The sequence below is a fragment of the Amblyraja radiata genome, chromosome 33, assembly GCF_010909765.2.
Source record: "Amblyraja radiata isolate CabotCenter1 chromosome 33, sAmbRad1.1.pri, whole genome shotgun sequence".
In the NCBI taxonomy this organism is placed as follows: domain Eukaryota; kingdom Metazoa; phylum Chordata; class Chondrichthyes; order Rajiformes; family Rajidae; genus Amblyraja; species Amblyraja radiata.
Window position 1 is genome coordinate 10,580,643 of NC_045988.1, and position 16,139 is coordinate 10,596,781.

The 16,139-nt window shown below is 40.5% G+C and overlaps 1 protein-coding gene across 3 annotated transcripts in view; it reads left to right on the forward strand.

Annotated features, from left to right (window-relative positions):
- Positions 1-16,139, forward strand: part of cep164 (centrosomal protein 164) — a 134,061-nt gene that overhangs the window by 107,891 nt on the left and 10,031 nt on the right. For all 3 annotated transcript variants that reach the window (XM_033049722.1, XM_033049720.1, XM_033049721.1), the window contains 10 exons: positions 1,449-1,571; positions 1,986-2,129; positions 3,946-4,029; positions 5,924-5,992; positions 7,195-7,379; positions 8,506-8,623; positions 10,179-10,240; positions 11,299-11,506; positions 12,102-12,209; positions 14,794-14,908. In XM_033049722.1, coding sequence (XP_032905613.1) covers positions 1,449-1,571; positions 1,986-2,129; positions 3,946-4,029; positions 5,924-5,992; positions 7,195-7,379; positions 8,506-8,623; positions 10,179-10,240; positions 11,299-11,506; positions 12,102-12,209; positions 14,794-14,908 — 1,216 coding nt within the window. The remainder of the gene's footprint in view (positions 1-1,448; positions 1,572-1,985; positions 2,130-3,945; positions 4,030-5,923; positions 5,993-7,194; positions 7,380-8,505; positions 8,624-10,178; positions 10,241-11,298; positions 11,507-12,101; positions 12,210-14,793; positions 14,909-16,139) is intronic.

Sequence of the window (16,139 nt, forward strand, 5' to 3'; positions counted from 1 at the left end):
GAGGGGGATTGAATGGTACATCACAGAGCTCTGGTAACAATAAGTGCCTTCAGCTCTCCATGTCCTACTTCCATCAGGAGATTAAATAATAACATTCCAAAACATCCTCTATTTCTGTTGGTTGTGCAAGGGCAGGCGAAACCTGGGGTAAATGAAAGCTTCCTTTATGAGACTATCAATCACGATCGTCCCCACCCACACCAATGGTCTCTTTTAAAACTCTAGCAATTTTGAACCATTTCCGGGTGTAGGTTTAACCCAAAATCTGGTAGCTATTAGACTGAATGGCACCCACTTTCCTTTGTGTCTGAAACTGCATTCTTGAAGGAGAACTGATGCTACATCATAATGATGTGCTCAAACAAGTTAATGTTGGCAAATTCATTTCCCTCCTGGGGTAAATAAAGTTCTATCGTAATCCTCTAAAGAAGCTGGGTTCTGGAACAGAACAAGTGCCAGGCCTACTAAACCTTGGTTTTCCAAGGAAAACAGCTTTGCCCAACAGCTTTTGCTAGCAAGACAGGTCATATGAAATTTATCTGCTTAAATCAGGCAAGCTTCCTATTATAACCATTTTCCAACATTGTCCTCATGCCCACTTCATTACTGGTACAATACAATATTGGTACAATAATATTTTGGCGTAATACATCAAATATTTCCCTGAAGTGAGCTTGGCTTCAGGAACCTGAGGGCACATTGTATCAGATGTAAGATTCTGTTGTTCTGTTGTTACCCCCATACCAAAATGCAAACTACAGCAATATATTCATCATCCCTTACTGGACAGACTAGTCTAACTGTGTCTGTTGCAAATGAGGGGAAAACAGACACGTTGGACTAATTTGCATGGTTCTTTGAAAAAGCTAACACATGCACTGGGAACAATTGCTCTCCTCTGTTCTTCAGCATTCCAAGAAGCAATGAAAATTAAAAAACATGCCGAAATAATTCAAATTTACTTCCTTCTGCTTTTCAAAGATCTAGATCAATATTTCCATGATTTGGGCAGTTATATTATCTTCATCAGCTAGGAAGGCAACAAAATTATTATTATTATTATTATTATAAATGCAAATATACAGAGTAACTCCAATTTAAAAAAAAATGGGTTTCTCAGATTTCAGTGAAAAAATTGGGAAACCAAAAACAAAGATTACTGCCTGGTCTGCAATCTTGTAGCAAAAAAAAAGGCTTGGGTATGTTGACGGTTGTGCAGTCTCCACATAAGAATAAGCCATTTTTGATGATTGGGACCTGATGATTTTAAATATGCTGCGGGTTGCTCATTTTATTTCCTTGTGTAGACCAGTGTGGATTTTATTGTTTAATGCCGTCGTTTTATTGCTAAATGTGTTGTCAAACAAGCTGCTATAAATCTCTACGTTTTGAGTCGTTCATTGAGTAGGTAACTGATATTTGCTTTCCTCTGTCAATGGTGATTATAGTTAAGTGACTTGCTGAAAGAAAAACGTGATGACGTCGAAAAGGACCATGAGATGAAACTGGAGAAGATTAAAGAAGAGCATCAGCAAATCATGGACAGAATTAGAGAAGAATATGAAGAAAAGGTGAGAAAATGGTCACTGGCAGCGTAAATACCCAATTTGAATCGCGTTTTAATCCTGTTTATAAAATATTTGATTTGTGCGGGATTTGCTCGTTTACAAATTAGATTGAGAGTAAGGGTCCAGCGAAGTAAATGATGTTGAGCAAGTAGTATTGTTCTTTATTTGCTGCTTATCTTACTGTCGGTGATATGAGGTTTGGAGAATGCAGCAGAAAATAGCTGAGCTTCATGAAATCAGATTAAACGTGCTACAAACAGTTGAAGAGTAGCCAGCAGTTTATGATCTAATTTGTCCCAGTCTCATTTCATTGTGCTTAAATCCATTTTCAACATTAAATTGTAAATGACGATGCTATATGTTTCCATATCCATTACTTTGGTTGGCCTAACAAGTGTGTTCACTGGCATTGTTCAGGAGCAAGAGCAGAGAAGTAACCTTCTAAAGCAGGTGCAGGAAGAGCACGAACGCCTGACTAAGTTTCACGAGCGGGAGATTTCAGATCTTCGTCAGGAGCTGGAGAGGCGACTCAGTGAGTTGAGAAAGTCGTATGGAAAAAAAGTAAGCATGAAAGCCGCTAATCTGAATGATTGCAAAATACCAGCTGAACGAAAAGTGCAGACAACTTGATCACTCCCCTGAGGGTCAGAACGATAATACACTTCTCATTAACTTTGTTACCCACTTAAGGAGTTATGTGAAGAATGATTCAAATGAACAACATTGCTAAGCTAAGAGCAACCTGTGACTTGTTTCAGACATTCATCAAGAAGCTTAATCGATAGTTGCACCTCAGAGCACTTGGGTAGACTGATCCTCAATTGCATGTGGCAAACGTGCATTGAACATAGGTTTAGAGGTACATTGAGAAGTACCAAGGTACAGTGAAAAGCTTTGATTTGCATGCTATCCAAACAGATCAGATATACCATACATACAGGTATACCAAACTTAACAAGGCAGCACATTCCAGCCACTCACTCCTCTGTATGAAAAGAAACGACTTGTCATGCGCATTTCCTTTAAACATTGCATCTCTCACCTTAAAGCTATGCCCTCTAGTATTTGATATTTCTGTCCTGGGATTTAAGTTTTGAACATCTACACGATCCATACCTCTCAATTTTATATACTTCTACCAAATCTCCCCACAACTTCCGGCATTCTATAGAAAACAATCCATGTCCATGCCACCCCTCCCTGTAGCTGATAGCCCCTAATCTAGGCATTATTCTGGTACACCTCCTTTTCATATTTTCCAAATTCTCCACATCCTTCTGATAATTGCTCGTTTCCAAGCTTCCCCCCAGTCTAGTTTCAGTAAAAACACTGAATCAAGCACTTGAAACAACTAAATTTTATTTTACCAAGATCACACACTGTACCTATCCCACCTCGGGTTCAATCCTCACGTCTGCCTGTTGAAGCCCTCTAGGCCTCGCTCAGACAGAGACACTCCAGAAGTTCACGCAGTCCCGAGCGCTCTCCCAGAAGATTGACGCTGAGCCTCATGATCGCGGACTTTTATATGTCCCGGGACCTCGAGGGGTCTTTCAGTAACCCAATTACAGATATCGATTAACCCCATACATAACAGGCATTCCCCTAACCCAATGATACAACAGTTCAATACATTGTATTCAAAATAGACTTCGAGAGGAAGTCAACTTTGAAATATTTACCCTGATTTACAGAAAACCCAGACAAGGCTCAACACCTCATCCAATCAACACTTGGCAAAGTCAAACTCTGCAACATTATTTACAATTATTTACAAGGTGTATGTCTGGTTAGCAGCCATCAAATCCATTCTATGCATTTTGCACCAGATTGACGGGGTTTGTAGGGCTTCCCATTCTTTGCTTGCAAATTGTATTTAAGCTCCAGACATTCTGGCACCTCTCCGCAGCTTGTCCCAGCTCTGCAGAGAGTAATTCCAATTTGACCAAATCTCCCAGCAACCCTGAAACCTAACCCCATTTTGAAGTCCTAGCTGCCCCAATTTAGCCAGAATTAACACTTCTTGTAATGAGCCGACTAGAACTGCACGCAAAACTCCAAATGCAATAATCTTTGGAATGTCATTTTTGTATTTTTTCAATGCTTTATATTGTTATAGATGAAAAATAATTCCAAACAAAAAGTTATTTAGGAACTTAAAATGTAGAAGTGAATCTAGCTTCCCCGACTGACATATTTATAAGGAGTTACATGAATTTTTCTACTTTAGAACAGTTCATAACAACAAAGATTGCCACTAAATAAAAATGCAGCAATTTCAGTGCTAAAGATCTTTCCTATCAGCAATAGAAAATAGGTTGGTACTTAAGTTTATTTGCACAAGAACCACATTCATAATGTATCCTTGCACCTGCAGGAATCGAAGGTTCAGAAGTCCGAGGAGCAGCTGGAGATGAGAGGCAAAGAACTGAAAGCCAAGTGCAATCTGCTGCAAAATCAGGTAGGTGAACTTGATGCCGCACAACACAGAGAGAACAAGAGCTAATTCAGTCTCAACGTGGCAGGTTTTCTATTTCAAAGCTACAGAATTTAGCTTATGAAAAATACCAAAACAATTCATTTGTTTGTGTGTTGAATCATTATTGACATTGCAATCTCTTCTGACCTATTAATCTGCCACAGCATTTACAGGGAAGATAGACACAATGTGCTGGAGTAACTCAGCGGGTCAGGCAACATCTCTGGAGAAAAAGGATGGGTGACGTTTCCGGTCTGGACCCTTCTTCAAACTGATGAATTGTCCTGACCCAAAATGTCACACATCCTTTTTCTCCAGAGATGCTGCCTGACACACTGAGTTACACCAGCACTTTTTGTCTATCTTTGGTATAGACCAGCATCTGCAGTTCTTTTCTACACAACATTTGCAGTGTTATTCTTGCTTCAATAAAAATGTTTCAGAAAATGTATATGTTGGACGAGTCGCGTAACTTTAGTCATTATTCCAGGAAAGGACTGGAACTGTTACTGAAATTAAAATACAAAATGTCAGGGACACTCAATAGTTTTGGCAAGATTAGAGAAAGAGAAAGCAAGAGTAATCTTCACTAGTGATTGGACGATTATGGAGATGGACAGCTTTTAAGCAAATGCAGAATCAGGAAAACGTTGGGAAGGTGAGGTCTATGGAGACCAGGAATGATTAAATAACAAAAATAAAAGAAGTGAAATGCAAAAAGAAGATTAAATGGATTAAAACCAAGCATGGGTCTAAAACTCGAGTATATGGTTGGAACAGAACACCATTGTAAGAAGCAAATACAGAAATTCTATCAAAATAGTTAGAGTTGGGAAGTTCCTGATCCTTGTCTGAAGCACGGTAGGCAGTTGTCACTAGTCCAGACTAGCACAGCACCAAAAATAGTTCTTGATATTCTTCATTACAGAACACGCTGCCAAACGGAAAATGGGAGCATCTGCTGAGATTTAATATTACAAAACTCTTTCAAACATGGGTACAATTAGACTGGCTTACAACATATACCGTGAGCTATAGAAGTAGCTCACAGTATATATAAAGACAACAAGGGAACATAAAATAACACATAAAATAATACATGAAATCGCGGTGTACTTACGAACCTGGAGTTCAAACACCATAGATCGCTGAAGGTACCAGAGGGATTGAGAGGATGGTTAAAAATGACTTACAAGACATTATACTCTTTTAACTAAGTACTGCGTATAAGCACGGGCATCGTTTGTTAGCTGTATTTTTTTTTAACCTTAGTCTGCAGCTTTAGCACTGTGTGTAAGCCTGACTCCACACTGCAGAAAGTATGCATGCAACTTGTTTTTTTAAAATAGATAGTTCAGAGGTTTACAAGGATTTTTCCAGGAGTGAAGTATTTTAACTGTTCAGAAGGACTGGATAGTCAAAGATTTCCTCTTTGGGTCAGAAAAGATTGAGATTGGGTTTAATTGAAATGTAAAATTATGTACCCAGATAGACAAAGGATCTATTTCCTTTAACAGAGAAGTCTTAATATAGAATTCAATAATTGCAGGCACCTCCCCTTCTCTGCTTGTATCAGAACTGGTTAGTTCTGCTGAGTTAGCCATCTGTAATATAAACTCAGTTTTTTTCAAATAAACATTGGGTTAAACCCACACAAGACAATTACAAATAAGGGATATCATTTTTAATTCATCCATCCAGAATAGATCTTTTGTCCCATGAAATAATAGGTTGTGTTGAATGTCACCAAACTACATGTGGAAACGCACCCCTTGTTTCAATAACCCTTACTAAAAAAAATAATACAGCAGTAGTGCAGCATCCCTGGATCCATCAGGTTACCTTTGTGACACACAATGTTTCTTGTACATTTCAGGAAATGTCATTGAAACTGAGGAAGCAACAGCTCTGTGCAGAGGAAGATGAGCTGCAGAGAGACCAAGCTGTAAGTGCTCACCTTGCCCGATGGTATGCGCACTGATAAAACATGGTGAATGCCATTCTGGATGAAGGAGGGTCTCAACCCGAAACGTCACCTATTCCTTCGCTCCATAGATGCTGCCTCACCCGCTGAGTTTCCCCAGCATTTTTGTCTACCTGCGATTCTGGATGAAATCTTTCACAAAACCATTTACTTTCTCTTTCTGTAGCAGGAAGGATCTGCAGATGTTGGTTAATACACAAAAGGACACAAGAATGCTGGAGTAACTGTACAGGTCAAGAAGGGTCTCGACCTGAAAGGTCACTTATCCATGTACTCCAGAGTTGCTGCCTGACCTGCTGAGTTACTCCAGCACTTTTGTTTCCTTTTTAGTGTCCTTTGAGGAAATGATGAAAGGGTGGAACAGGGGGTTGCTGAAAGAAAACAACTGACCTCATTGTAGTGATTGAAGTTATTTTTAATGCCAAGACATAGGAAGTGACCCCCCCCCCCCCACCCCTCCCAGCGTCGCTTTCTGGCTGGCTGTTGGATGGGGATCCAGCTGTTCATTTTAATGAGGCTTCTGCGTTTGAGGAATTGCCAGTCACAGTTTCTTTCCCCATCTTCCCCAAAATGTTTAGTCGTGTATGTTCTTAAAAAATCCAGTCGGGATGTAAAGTCAATAAATACTGTTGCCGTATAGAACACAAGGTGCTGGAGTAACTGAGAGAGTCAGGGAGCATCTCTGGAGGATACGGAGAGGCAACATTTTGTTTTTGTGCACTCCTCTTCAGACTGATCTTAGGAGGGCGTAGTAAGCTGGAAAAGAGATGGGGGTGGGACAAAGCCTGGCATGTGATGGATGGATAGATACAGGTGAGGGGGAATTGGATTGGCAAATGGGTGGCTAAAGACTAGAGATGAAAAGGAGACGAAAAGGGGTCAAGGAGACATGAGATTGTTAGATAAGGAGAGAAGAAGAGTGAAAACCAGAGGGGAAAATATAGGTGGGGGTGGGGTGGGAGGTAATGGTTTTCACCAAAGATACTGCCTGACCTGCTAGGTTACTCAAGCACATTCAGTTCCATGCAAAATTTCAACATCTCCAGTAACTATATAGTCTAGATGAGTCTTAACTATGAGCTTTAATTTCTTAGGAAATGATCACTGAAACACGGCAGCCAGTAACTTGACTTCATATAAATTTTTTTAATTTATATTTACAGAAAATAATTATTTCCCAACCAAGTAAACACGAAGTAGAAAAAGCAAAACAAGAGCAGTCCACTTTGCAAGATTCAATTCGCCTGTCCCTCCAGAACTTGGACAAGCTACAGGGCCAACAGGTGGAACTGCAAACAGAGGTCGACACACTCAGAAATGAAAGCCAGCGACTTCAGAATAGAATCAGGTATCTTGTTGTTGCTCAACTGACTTGAAGGGATGCTGAGGAGACAATGTAGGGGTGTACATAACATACAGTGTGTGAAGTCTGAGAGTTTTGTGATGCATCAACAAAACAAATGGTGAATGCTCCCAGTGAAACTTGCTCGTTCTCTCTGTGACCGTGTTGGTTTCCCCTGGGTGCTCCAGTTTCCTCCCACATCCCAAATAAGTGCAGGTTGATTGCCTTCTGTAAATTGCCCATAATGTGTAGGGAGTAGATGAGAAAGTGAGTTACATAGATCTATTGTGAACGGGGTGATTGTTGGTTGGCGTGGACTCAGTGGGACAGCATAGTGGTGCAGCGGTAGAGTTGCTGTCTTACAGCACCAGAGACCTCTGTTCGAACCTGACCAAGCGTGCTGTCTGTTTGGAGTTTGTACGTTCGCTCCGTGACCATGTGGGTTTTCTACGTGTGCTCCGGTTTCCTCCCACACACCAAAGGCGTACAGATTTGTTAATTGCCGTTGGTAAAAATTTTACATTGTCCCTAGCGTGTGGGATTATGCTAGTGTACAGGTTTCCATGCTGTGTCTCTAAACTAAACTAAATACAATAGCTTGATCTGAGGTTAAGTCATTGTTCTGAAGGAAATGCAGCTGCTGCTTCACCATAAGTTCCATTAACAGCCAAGAGATAGATAGCTAGTTATCAGACGTCATAGGCGCAGGGGTGGTTGCCAAGATTGCCTTTGCCTCTTCAAATAATGACAAATAATAATAATGCCTCCAGCATCATCATGTCAAGACCTCGGCATAATTAATTAACTACAAAGCCATTATATGACCTACTTCCCATCCAAATATTTTTGAGATGTGTAACAGCTGAATGAATGGCATGGATTAATTTTGTTTAATACACAGGTTTTCAACTTGGAGATTCCACTCCCTCCCCGATAGGTGGTATCTGAGCAAAGATAGAAGGGGAAGGGTGTAAAATCATAAAACCATAATGTTTATTCAATATTTATATTTGGAGAATCAATGGAGAATGGGGCCCAGCAAGAGAACGCAGTCTTTCTAAAGTGAGGAACAACTAAAGATGCTTGTGATGTCTACCGTAGTGTAATTGTCTGACAAGTCGTTCTCTTCTAGTGAATTGGAAGTGACAATTAAAAAGAAGCAAAATACCTTAAATGAAAAACCTGTAACCAATGGAGCCTCCGGTGGCGCAGAAGGGGATGAACTTCATATTGGGGATTTAAAGAAGGAAGTGAGTAACATTGAAAGCAAATATGACCTTTCTCAGTCTGTACTTTGCCAAAATTGTTCCTCAACAATTAGGACACCTAAGCCTATCGTTATATCTCCCTTAGACATCATCTTTCTCAAGCTAAAAAGGTACATCATATTTCTCCAAACCTTTTGGTTTGTACTAAAATTAAAGCAAAATGGTTGCACACCATTGTTTTGTTGAGATTTGGTCTTCCACATTGAATTTTTAATGTCAAGGTTAGCTATTTTAACAGACCAGATTATCTGTGTCTTTTGTTTGACAAGTGCTAATTTCTACTAAAAAGAGGAGCTATTGCAAAGAGCAAATCCACCAGAACCCAGATAGAGAGGTGCAATAATATTTCATGGTAGAATCATTAATTAATAATGTGATTTGTTTTAAAAACATATATCAGATCTTTATAGATGAGAATGTGTTCTGTTTTTCCTACACTTTTGATTGAAGGATACAGCATGGAAACGGGCCCTTCAGCCCACCAAATCCACATAGACCATTGACCATTCGTTCACACTAGTTGTATGATATCCCACTTTCACATCCACTCCCGACACATTTGGGACAATTTGCAGAAGTCAATTAACCTACACATATTTGGAATGTGGGAGGAATCCGGAGTACCTGGCGAAAACCCACATGGTCTCAGCAGAACCTACAAACTCTACACAAATAGCACCCTAGGTCAGGATCGAACCCGGGTCCCTGACGCTGTGAGGCAGTAGCTCTACCAACTGCTCCACTGTTTTCTCCTCTTATTTCTGATTTTCAGCATTTACATTTTATTTTCCATTTCAAGAATGTCCTTGCAGGGACTTCAAGCATTTCCACCCACAGTGCCTCTTTCTGCTTCATGCACTCAGCCAGAGATGAGACAAAGCTGCTGCAACTTTCCCCTGATGTTAAAAACAGAACTGTTCCTCCTTCACTATGAAACATCTAACATTTTCCAGATCATCCACATTTAGGGACTGCCAGGTAACATTGTCTTATTAATGTCGGTTTTCCTCAAGTTTGAGCAGCTTTATGCTGCAAATAATACAGTTAAACAGAAAAGAAATAAACCGCATTGTATTAATCAATTGGTACACCAGCTAATTAGATAACCTGGAAGAATTATAGAATTGTACACTGGGATAATAAATAACTCTGTGAGGTGGAGACACCAGAGGCTGCAGATGCTGGAATCATTCTGAAGAAGGGTCCTGACCCAAATCTTGTTTGTCCATTTCCTTCCACTGATTAATGGTCTATGTGGACTTGGTGGGCTGAAGACACAGGTATGGTAAAACACATCCACTGGAGTTCATGCAGCAGTTTGTTCTGAACTTTATTAGGCGTTCTATTTCTGCTGATCTTTACAAATGAACAAACTGGCAAAATGTTCTTTCTTCATCCTTAATTTATCAAAATCAACCATTTACTTTTAGTGTTTCAGGAAAGCACCTATTTTGATTTGGCTGAATTGCAAGTTGATTAATATTTACTCGAATTTTAAAGCACAATGATTACCTTTCATTTATTTTTAACTCTGCAGTACCCGAATCACAGTAGCTCTCCCATTCCCAAAACTGAGGATGAACAAGTCAGCGTGGATAAGTATGTGCAAAATATACAATATATGTATGTTATTTTTTTCCTGTTTAATTTACACTATTTCATTCTGGCATGATGAAACATAGAAAATAGGTGCAGGAGTAGGCCGTTTTGCCCTTCGAGCCTGCACCGCCATTCAATATGATCATGGCTGATCATCCAACTCAGTATCCTGTACCTGCCTTTTCTCCATAGAAAAAGTTAATAGTATAGACTGGGGGTGCATGGTAGTTAAATGAATGGCCAAACATTCAGAGGCCTTGACTCCTCATCCAGAGACAAGAGTTTTGAATCCCATTTTGACAGCAGGAGAATTTATATTTAATCAGTTAAATAAAATTCACACTAATAAATCAGTCATCAATCAATAAAGTTGAAAAGTTTGAATTTTCCCCCTTTTGCGGTCTTTGTCAGAGGGGGAACCTACCGTCAACTATCCATTGCCAGTATATACATGCCATATTAACTATTCAACCAACAGGTTTTTCTCCTCCCGCATCAACTAAAGGATAATATTTCAAGGAAGTTGGCACATATTTTGGTGAGCCTGTACCGAGTTGACATCATTCTATTCTTTCATGCCCTAAGACTATGTTTCTGACAATCACCCTTGATCATACCACATGTTAAATAGATGACAGTTGAGTCTCAATGGGCAGTCTTTAGGAATGAAGATGAACCAAATTAGGAAGTTAGAATGAGGCGTAATCAAATCATTTTAACCGTCTGTATATAGCAGGGAGAAGACATTCCAAAGACGTACAAGTTTGTAGGTTAATTGGCTTCGGTAAAATTGTAAATTGTCTAGTGTGTAGGATACTATTAGTCTATGGGGGTCGCTGGTTGGCGCAGACTGGGTGGGCAGAACTGACTTTATCTGCGCTGTATCTCTAAACTAAAAGACATGAGATCGGTGGAGATTTTCAGTGCTGAAAAAGATAAGTTGAGAACAATCTTGATTTCAGGATCAACAGGAGAAAAGGTAATTATGATCTGTAAAGATTTGAAGCTGACTGATTTAAATCAATAGTTAAAATGACTGGCTCATTTACCTTTGACAGTGTACGATACTATATCTCCGCGGAAGGGCTGTCTATCAATAAAGCCAAGGAGTTCCTCGTGAAACAGACCCGCTCCCTGCGGAAGCGGCAGACAGCGCTCAAGTCAGCCAAGCAGCAGTGGAGGCATGACATGAGGAAAGTACAAGACCAGGTGCAGGACCCAGAGAGCTCACAGATTCTGCAGGATGTCTGGAAAAACCTGGATCAGGTGAGGAATTCAGAAATGCACAGAGGCCCCATCTTACGATAAAGCAAGCTCTTCCTTCTTCGCATTTTATACATTAATAATAGATTAGAATATCTTGTGGGAGAATAATATAAATTTGTGACATGTTTAACCAATCAAAGTCAGGATCTTCTTAAAGTTAGGATTTTACATCTCAATCTCTTTTATGCTTTACTTTTGTAAGATCTCACAGCATTGGGTAACCTTATGGTAACCTTGTCAAATAAACATTTTCTGGTTGTAAGTCCAATCAATTTCAACAAGTAATATTGCTTGTAGTTTTGTCCTCAGTATCTAATCTCACTCTAGCAAGGCTTGTACTCTTCTAATAGATATGGCTAGACTAACATTGAGATAAGTTTGGAACCTGATTTTTTTTGGTGACTAAATGTCACCTGAAGTTGCATGGACCTTCTTTGGTATTGGTAACAAATTTGCCACATTCCGACGACCGTGATTTGGAAGAATGATTGCCAATAGTGCCGGTTTCTCTATAGCTGTGAATATCATGCAAGCGCTTTGTATCCTCTTGCTTGGGTGCCTGTCTCATTGCTCCTGTTCTTCTGTGTTGCTTCAGGAAGCCCGGCATCTGGATGAGATGAAGTTAACGATGAAGAAGGGACAGGAGTTGCTACGAAAGAAGGAAGAAAAATTAAATCAGCTGGAGTCGTCTTTTGCAGAAGGGGTGGGTTTAATTGGAGGACTCCTCTATAGAGTCAAGAGGCCCAGGGTAGCAGTTCACTCCCAGACACCTAGATAAGGGAGGACTACTAAATGCAAGCACAGGTCTCTCATGGGAGTGTACCTCTGAGGACAAATCTTGTTTCTTTATTTTATCCAAATTGTTGTTCAAGATGTATGCTTTTTTGGCTAGGCCAGCAATTATTGCCCATCCTGAATTGTCATTTAGAAAACTGTAAACTATGAGCACTGAACCACTGCAGTTCTTTTGGAACTGTGCTTCCACAGAACTTCTGGGAGGGAGTTCAAGGAGTTAAACCTAACCATAACGAGGGAATGGCAGTATATTTCCAAATCAGGTTAATGTGCGACTGGAAAGTAATCATGTTGGGGGAGTGGGTTATTCACGTGCATGTGCTGCCTTTTCTTTTTGATGGTTACAGATTTGGGAGATGCTGGGGATATAATTACAATGGGTTTACAGACGGCAGTTTCTGGCCTGTGGCGATGGACAGACTGGAAGTTTAGGGTGGACTGGATGCCAATCAAGCAGATTACTCTGTTCTGGATGGTGTCCAGCTTCTTGCAAATGTTTGGAGGTGCACTCAGCATGACAAGTGGAGAGTTTGTGGAAAATCAAAGCTCCTGGTGTAGAAGGTAACACAATGGCAAGATTAAAATATTGGCTGGCTAACAGGAAACAAAGTGAAGGCACAAATGGGTCTTTTTCTCTGACAATATTTACAAGTGTTGTGCATAGTGATTTGTGCTTGGGTTCATATGTTATTGGAGCAGAATTAGGCCATTCGGCCCATCACGTCTACTCTGCCATTCAATCATGACTAATCTATCTTTCCCTCTCAACCCCATGCTCTTGCCTTCTCCCCATAACCTCGACAGCCGTCTGGCAATGTATTCCACAGATTCACCTTCGTTTGGCTAAATAAATTCCTCCTCATCTTTCTCCAGGTACATCTATTCTCCAGGTACATCCAGCTATTGTATTCAAGTCCTCTCGAAATGAATGCTTACATTGCATTTGCCTTCCATTCTACCGATTTAACCTGCAAATGAACCTAATGGGAATCCTGCACCAGCACTCCCAAGTCCTGTTGCACCTCTGATTTCTGTATCCTCTCCACATTTAGAAAATAGTCTACGTTTTTATTCCCACTACCAAATTGCGTGACTGCACACTTTACTATGCTGTATTCCATCTGCCACTTCTTTGCCCACTTTCCCGACCTGTCCAAGTCGTCCTGCAGACTCCCTGCTTCCTCTACACTACCTGCCCTTTCACTTAAATTCATATCATCCGCAAACCTGGCCACAAAGCCATCAATTCCATCATCCAATTCATTAATATACAGTGTGAAATGTAGCAGTCCCATCGCCAACCCCTGTGGAACACCTTGAGTCACTGGCAGCAAAACAGAAAATTCCCACTCTTTGCCTTCTGACTCTGTCAATTTTCTATCACGCTAAACAGATCGAGCATGATCTGTGGGAAAGAAATAGTTAATATTTTAGGTTGAAGGCCCTTCATCAGATCTGAAGAACACCCTTCATAAGAAAAAAGAAAACAAGTGAGTTAGCCTAGGAGACAAAGTGGGGAGAACAGGCGATAGAACAAAGGGAGTATCTGCAGTAAGGTGAAACAGTATTGTCATTAAATGTGCAGTTGAGCACTGCGCAAATGTTGTGAGATCAGGGAATATCCCCAACAGGCCAGAATAAACAAACAAAATAAGAATGGGAGACACGAACGGCAAGCGAACTGGCCAGTCTCATTATAAACAGAAAGGGCGAGCAAGTTACCTAACGCTGGAGAATTCAATATCAGTTCTTGAATTTGCTTCTTTGATTCACGTGTGGGCCAAGGCTGTGATGAGATCAAGTGAATTTATGCTGAACATGGTTACTGGTGCATTGGTGTCCTTGGCACTCATGCTGGATGCTTCCATTGCTGAGAATGGGAATATTGTTAGTGCCACATTGTCTCGTTAGCTGTGTAAATTAATGTGCACTCCATTCATGACTAGATGTGGTGGAGCCGCTGAGCTTCAATCTGATCTGTTGATGATTGGACTGCTCAACTCTGCATGCTGCTGCTGTTGGTCCTGTGTTACAGCTTCACTGGTGTGTTACCTTGTTTTGAGTGATGTCTGATGCTGCTCTTAGTATGTCCGTCTGCACTCCTCATTGAACCTGGCTTGATAGTAATGATTAGAGTGACGGTTATAGATTGTGTTTGTGTACATTGCTGATATTAATGATGGCTCTCGCTACCTCGTAGCTGCCTGGTTTTGAGCTGCCAGATCCATTGTCAATCCTTTTGCTATTATTGACAAATAACAAAATGGAGAATGTCCTCCTTGTGGCAACAGGACTTTGGTCACACTCTCTACCCTTTTTCTCATGGACCTTTACATTTGTCAGAGAAGTTGTCCCTTCTCTGACCCTGGGATAGCATACATCAGCTGCTGTCCTGGATAAGGTCAGCTAACTCAACGCACCAGACAAACTATAATTTTGTATACCATCCTGCACTGGATTCAAGAGACAATTTGACCATTCTGCATTGTTAGTTTTCAGATGAAGACTCGCCAAAAGCCACAGAGGGCAAGAAAGCTGTCACCTTTGACCTTACAGATTCCGATGATGTCAGCAGCATGGTCAGCATTGACTTTCCTCAGCAGAAAAGTGAGCATCTTGCCAGGTCTACATTAAATAATATTTCCTCTGCTATTTAAAACAAAATGCTGGAAATACTCCATGAGCAGAGAGCATTAATGACGAGAGAAATGGAGGTGCCGTTTTGGCTCAAGAACCTGTCCGATGAAAGGTTAACAAGTTAAAACTCTGCTTTTAGCCTCACAAATCCTGGCCTAGTCTAAATATTTACAACATTTCTGTTCTTGCTTTGGATTTCCAGCATTGGTTTCTCTCTGCTAATTCTAATTTGTGGTTCTCTTGTGTCTCCTTACATGCTTTGTGTAAATCTGTGGCATGATCACTTTTTCATAACTCGTTTACCTTATCATTTTTCCTTTATTGACCTTATACCTTTCCCCAACCATGAATAATGACCTGTTTCCCTGTAGGACCGTATATCCAGCCTGAGAGTTGATTTAAAGTAATTTTTGTTGGTTAATATGTGGGGCCAAGGTTACACCTATGTTTGGTCGATCAGGCAGGATAAGAAGATCCCTGATGGCTTTGAATTTAATTCACACTGCTCTGAGAAACAGACAAGCAGTGAATTCCAATTCCACTTTTTTTAAAAAGGGCTTCTCTTTTCCTCCCACTGGGTTTTTGTACTTGTATTATTTTTTTGTGATTCCTACATTCTTATTTCAGTTAAAATGTAACAAACAATCTATTGGACAGCAATTACTGAATCAAATATTTATAAACCGACCAGAATCAAGTGCATGAAAACCAAAATTTATGTATCAAAGGATTGGGTTTGAAACACGGACTGTACATGTGTCATCGAGCTGTACAGCAAGGAAATAGGCCCTTCGGCCCACCTTGTGCATGCCAACCAGGTTGACATAATAAATTAGATCTAATTTGACTGCATTTACCCATTAGCCCTCTAAACCCTTTCTTTTCATATATCTGTGGAATTCTCTGCCTCAGAGGACGGTGGAGGTTGGTTCCCTGGATACTTTCAAGAGAGAGCTTGATAGGGCTCTTAAAGATAGCGGAGTCGGGATATGGGGAGAAGGCAGGAGCGGAGTACTGATTGTGGATGATCAGCCATGATCACATTGAAAGGCGGTGCTGGCTCGAAGGGCTTAATGGCCTACTCCTGCACCTATTGTCTATTGTCTATCTGTCTTTTAAAAGAGATAATTCTCCTGCTGTGAGTTCTTGTGGTGCCAGTAAATGACATCAGTACATGTCGATTGGGATTAGTGATAGCCTG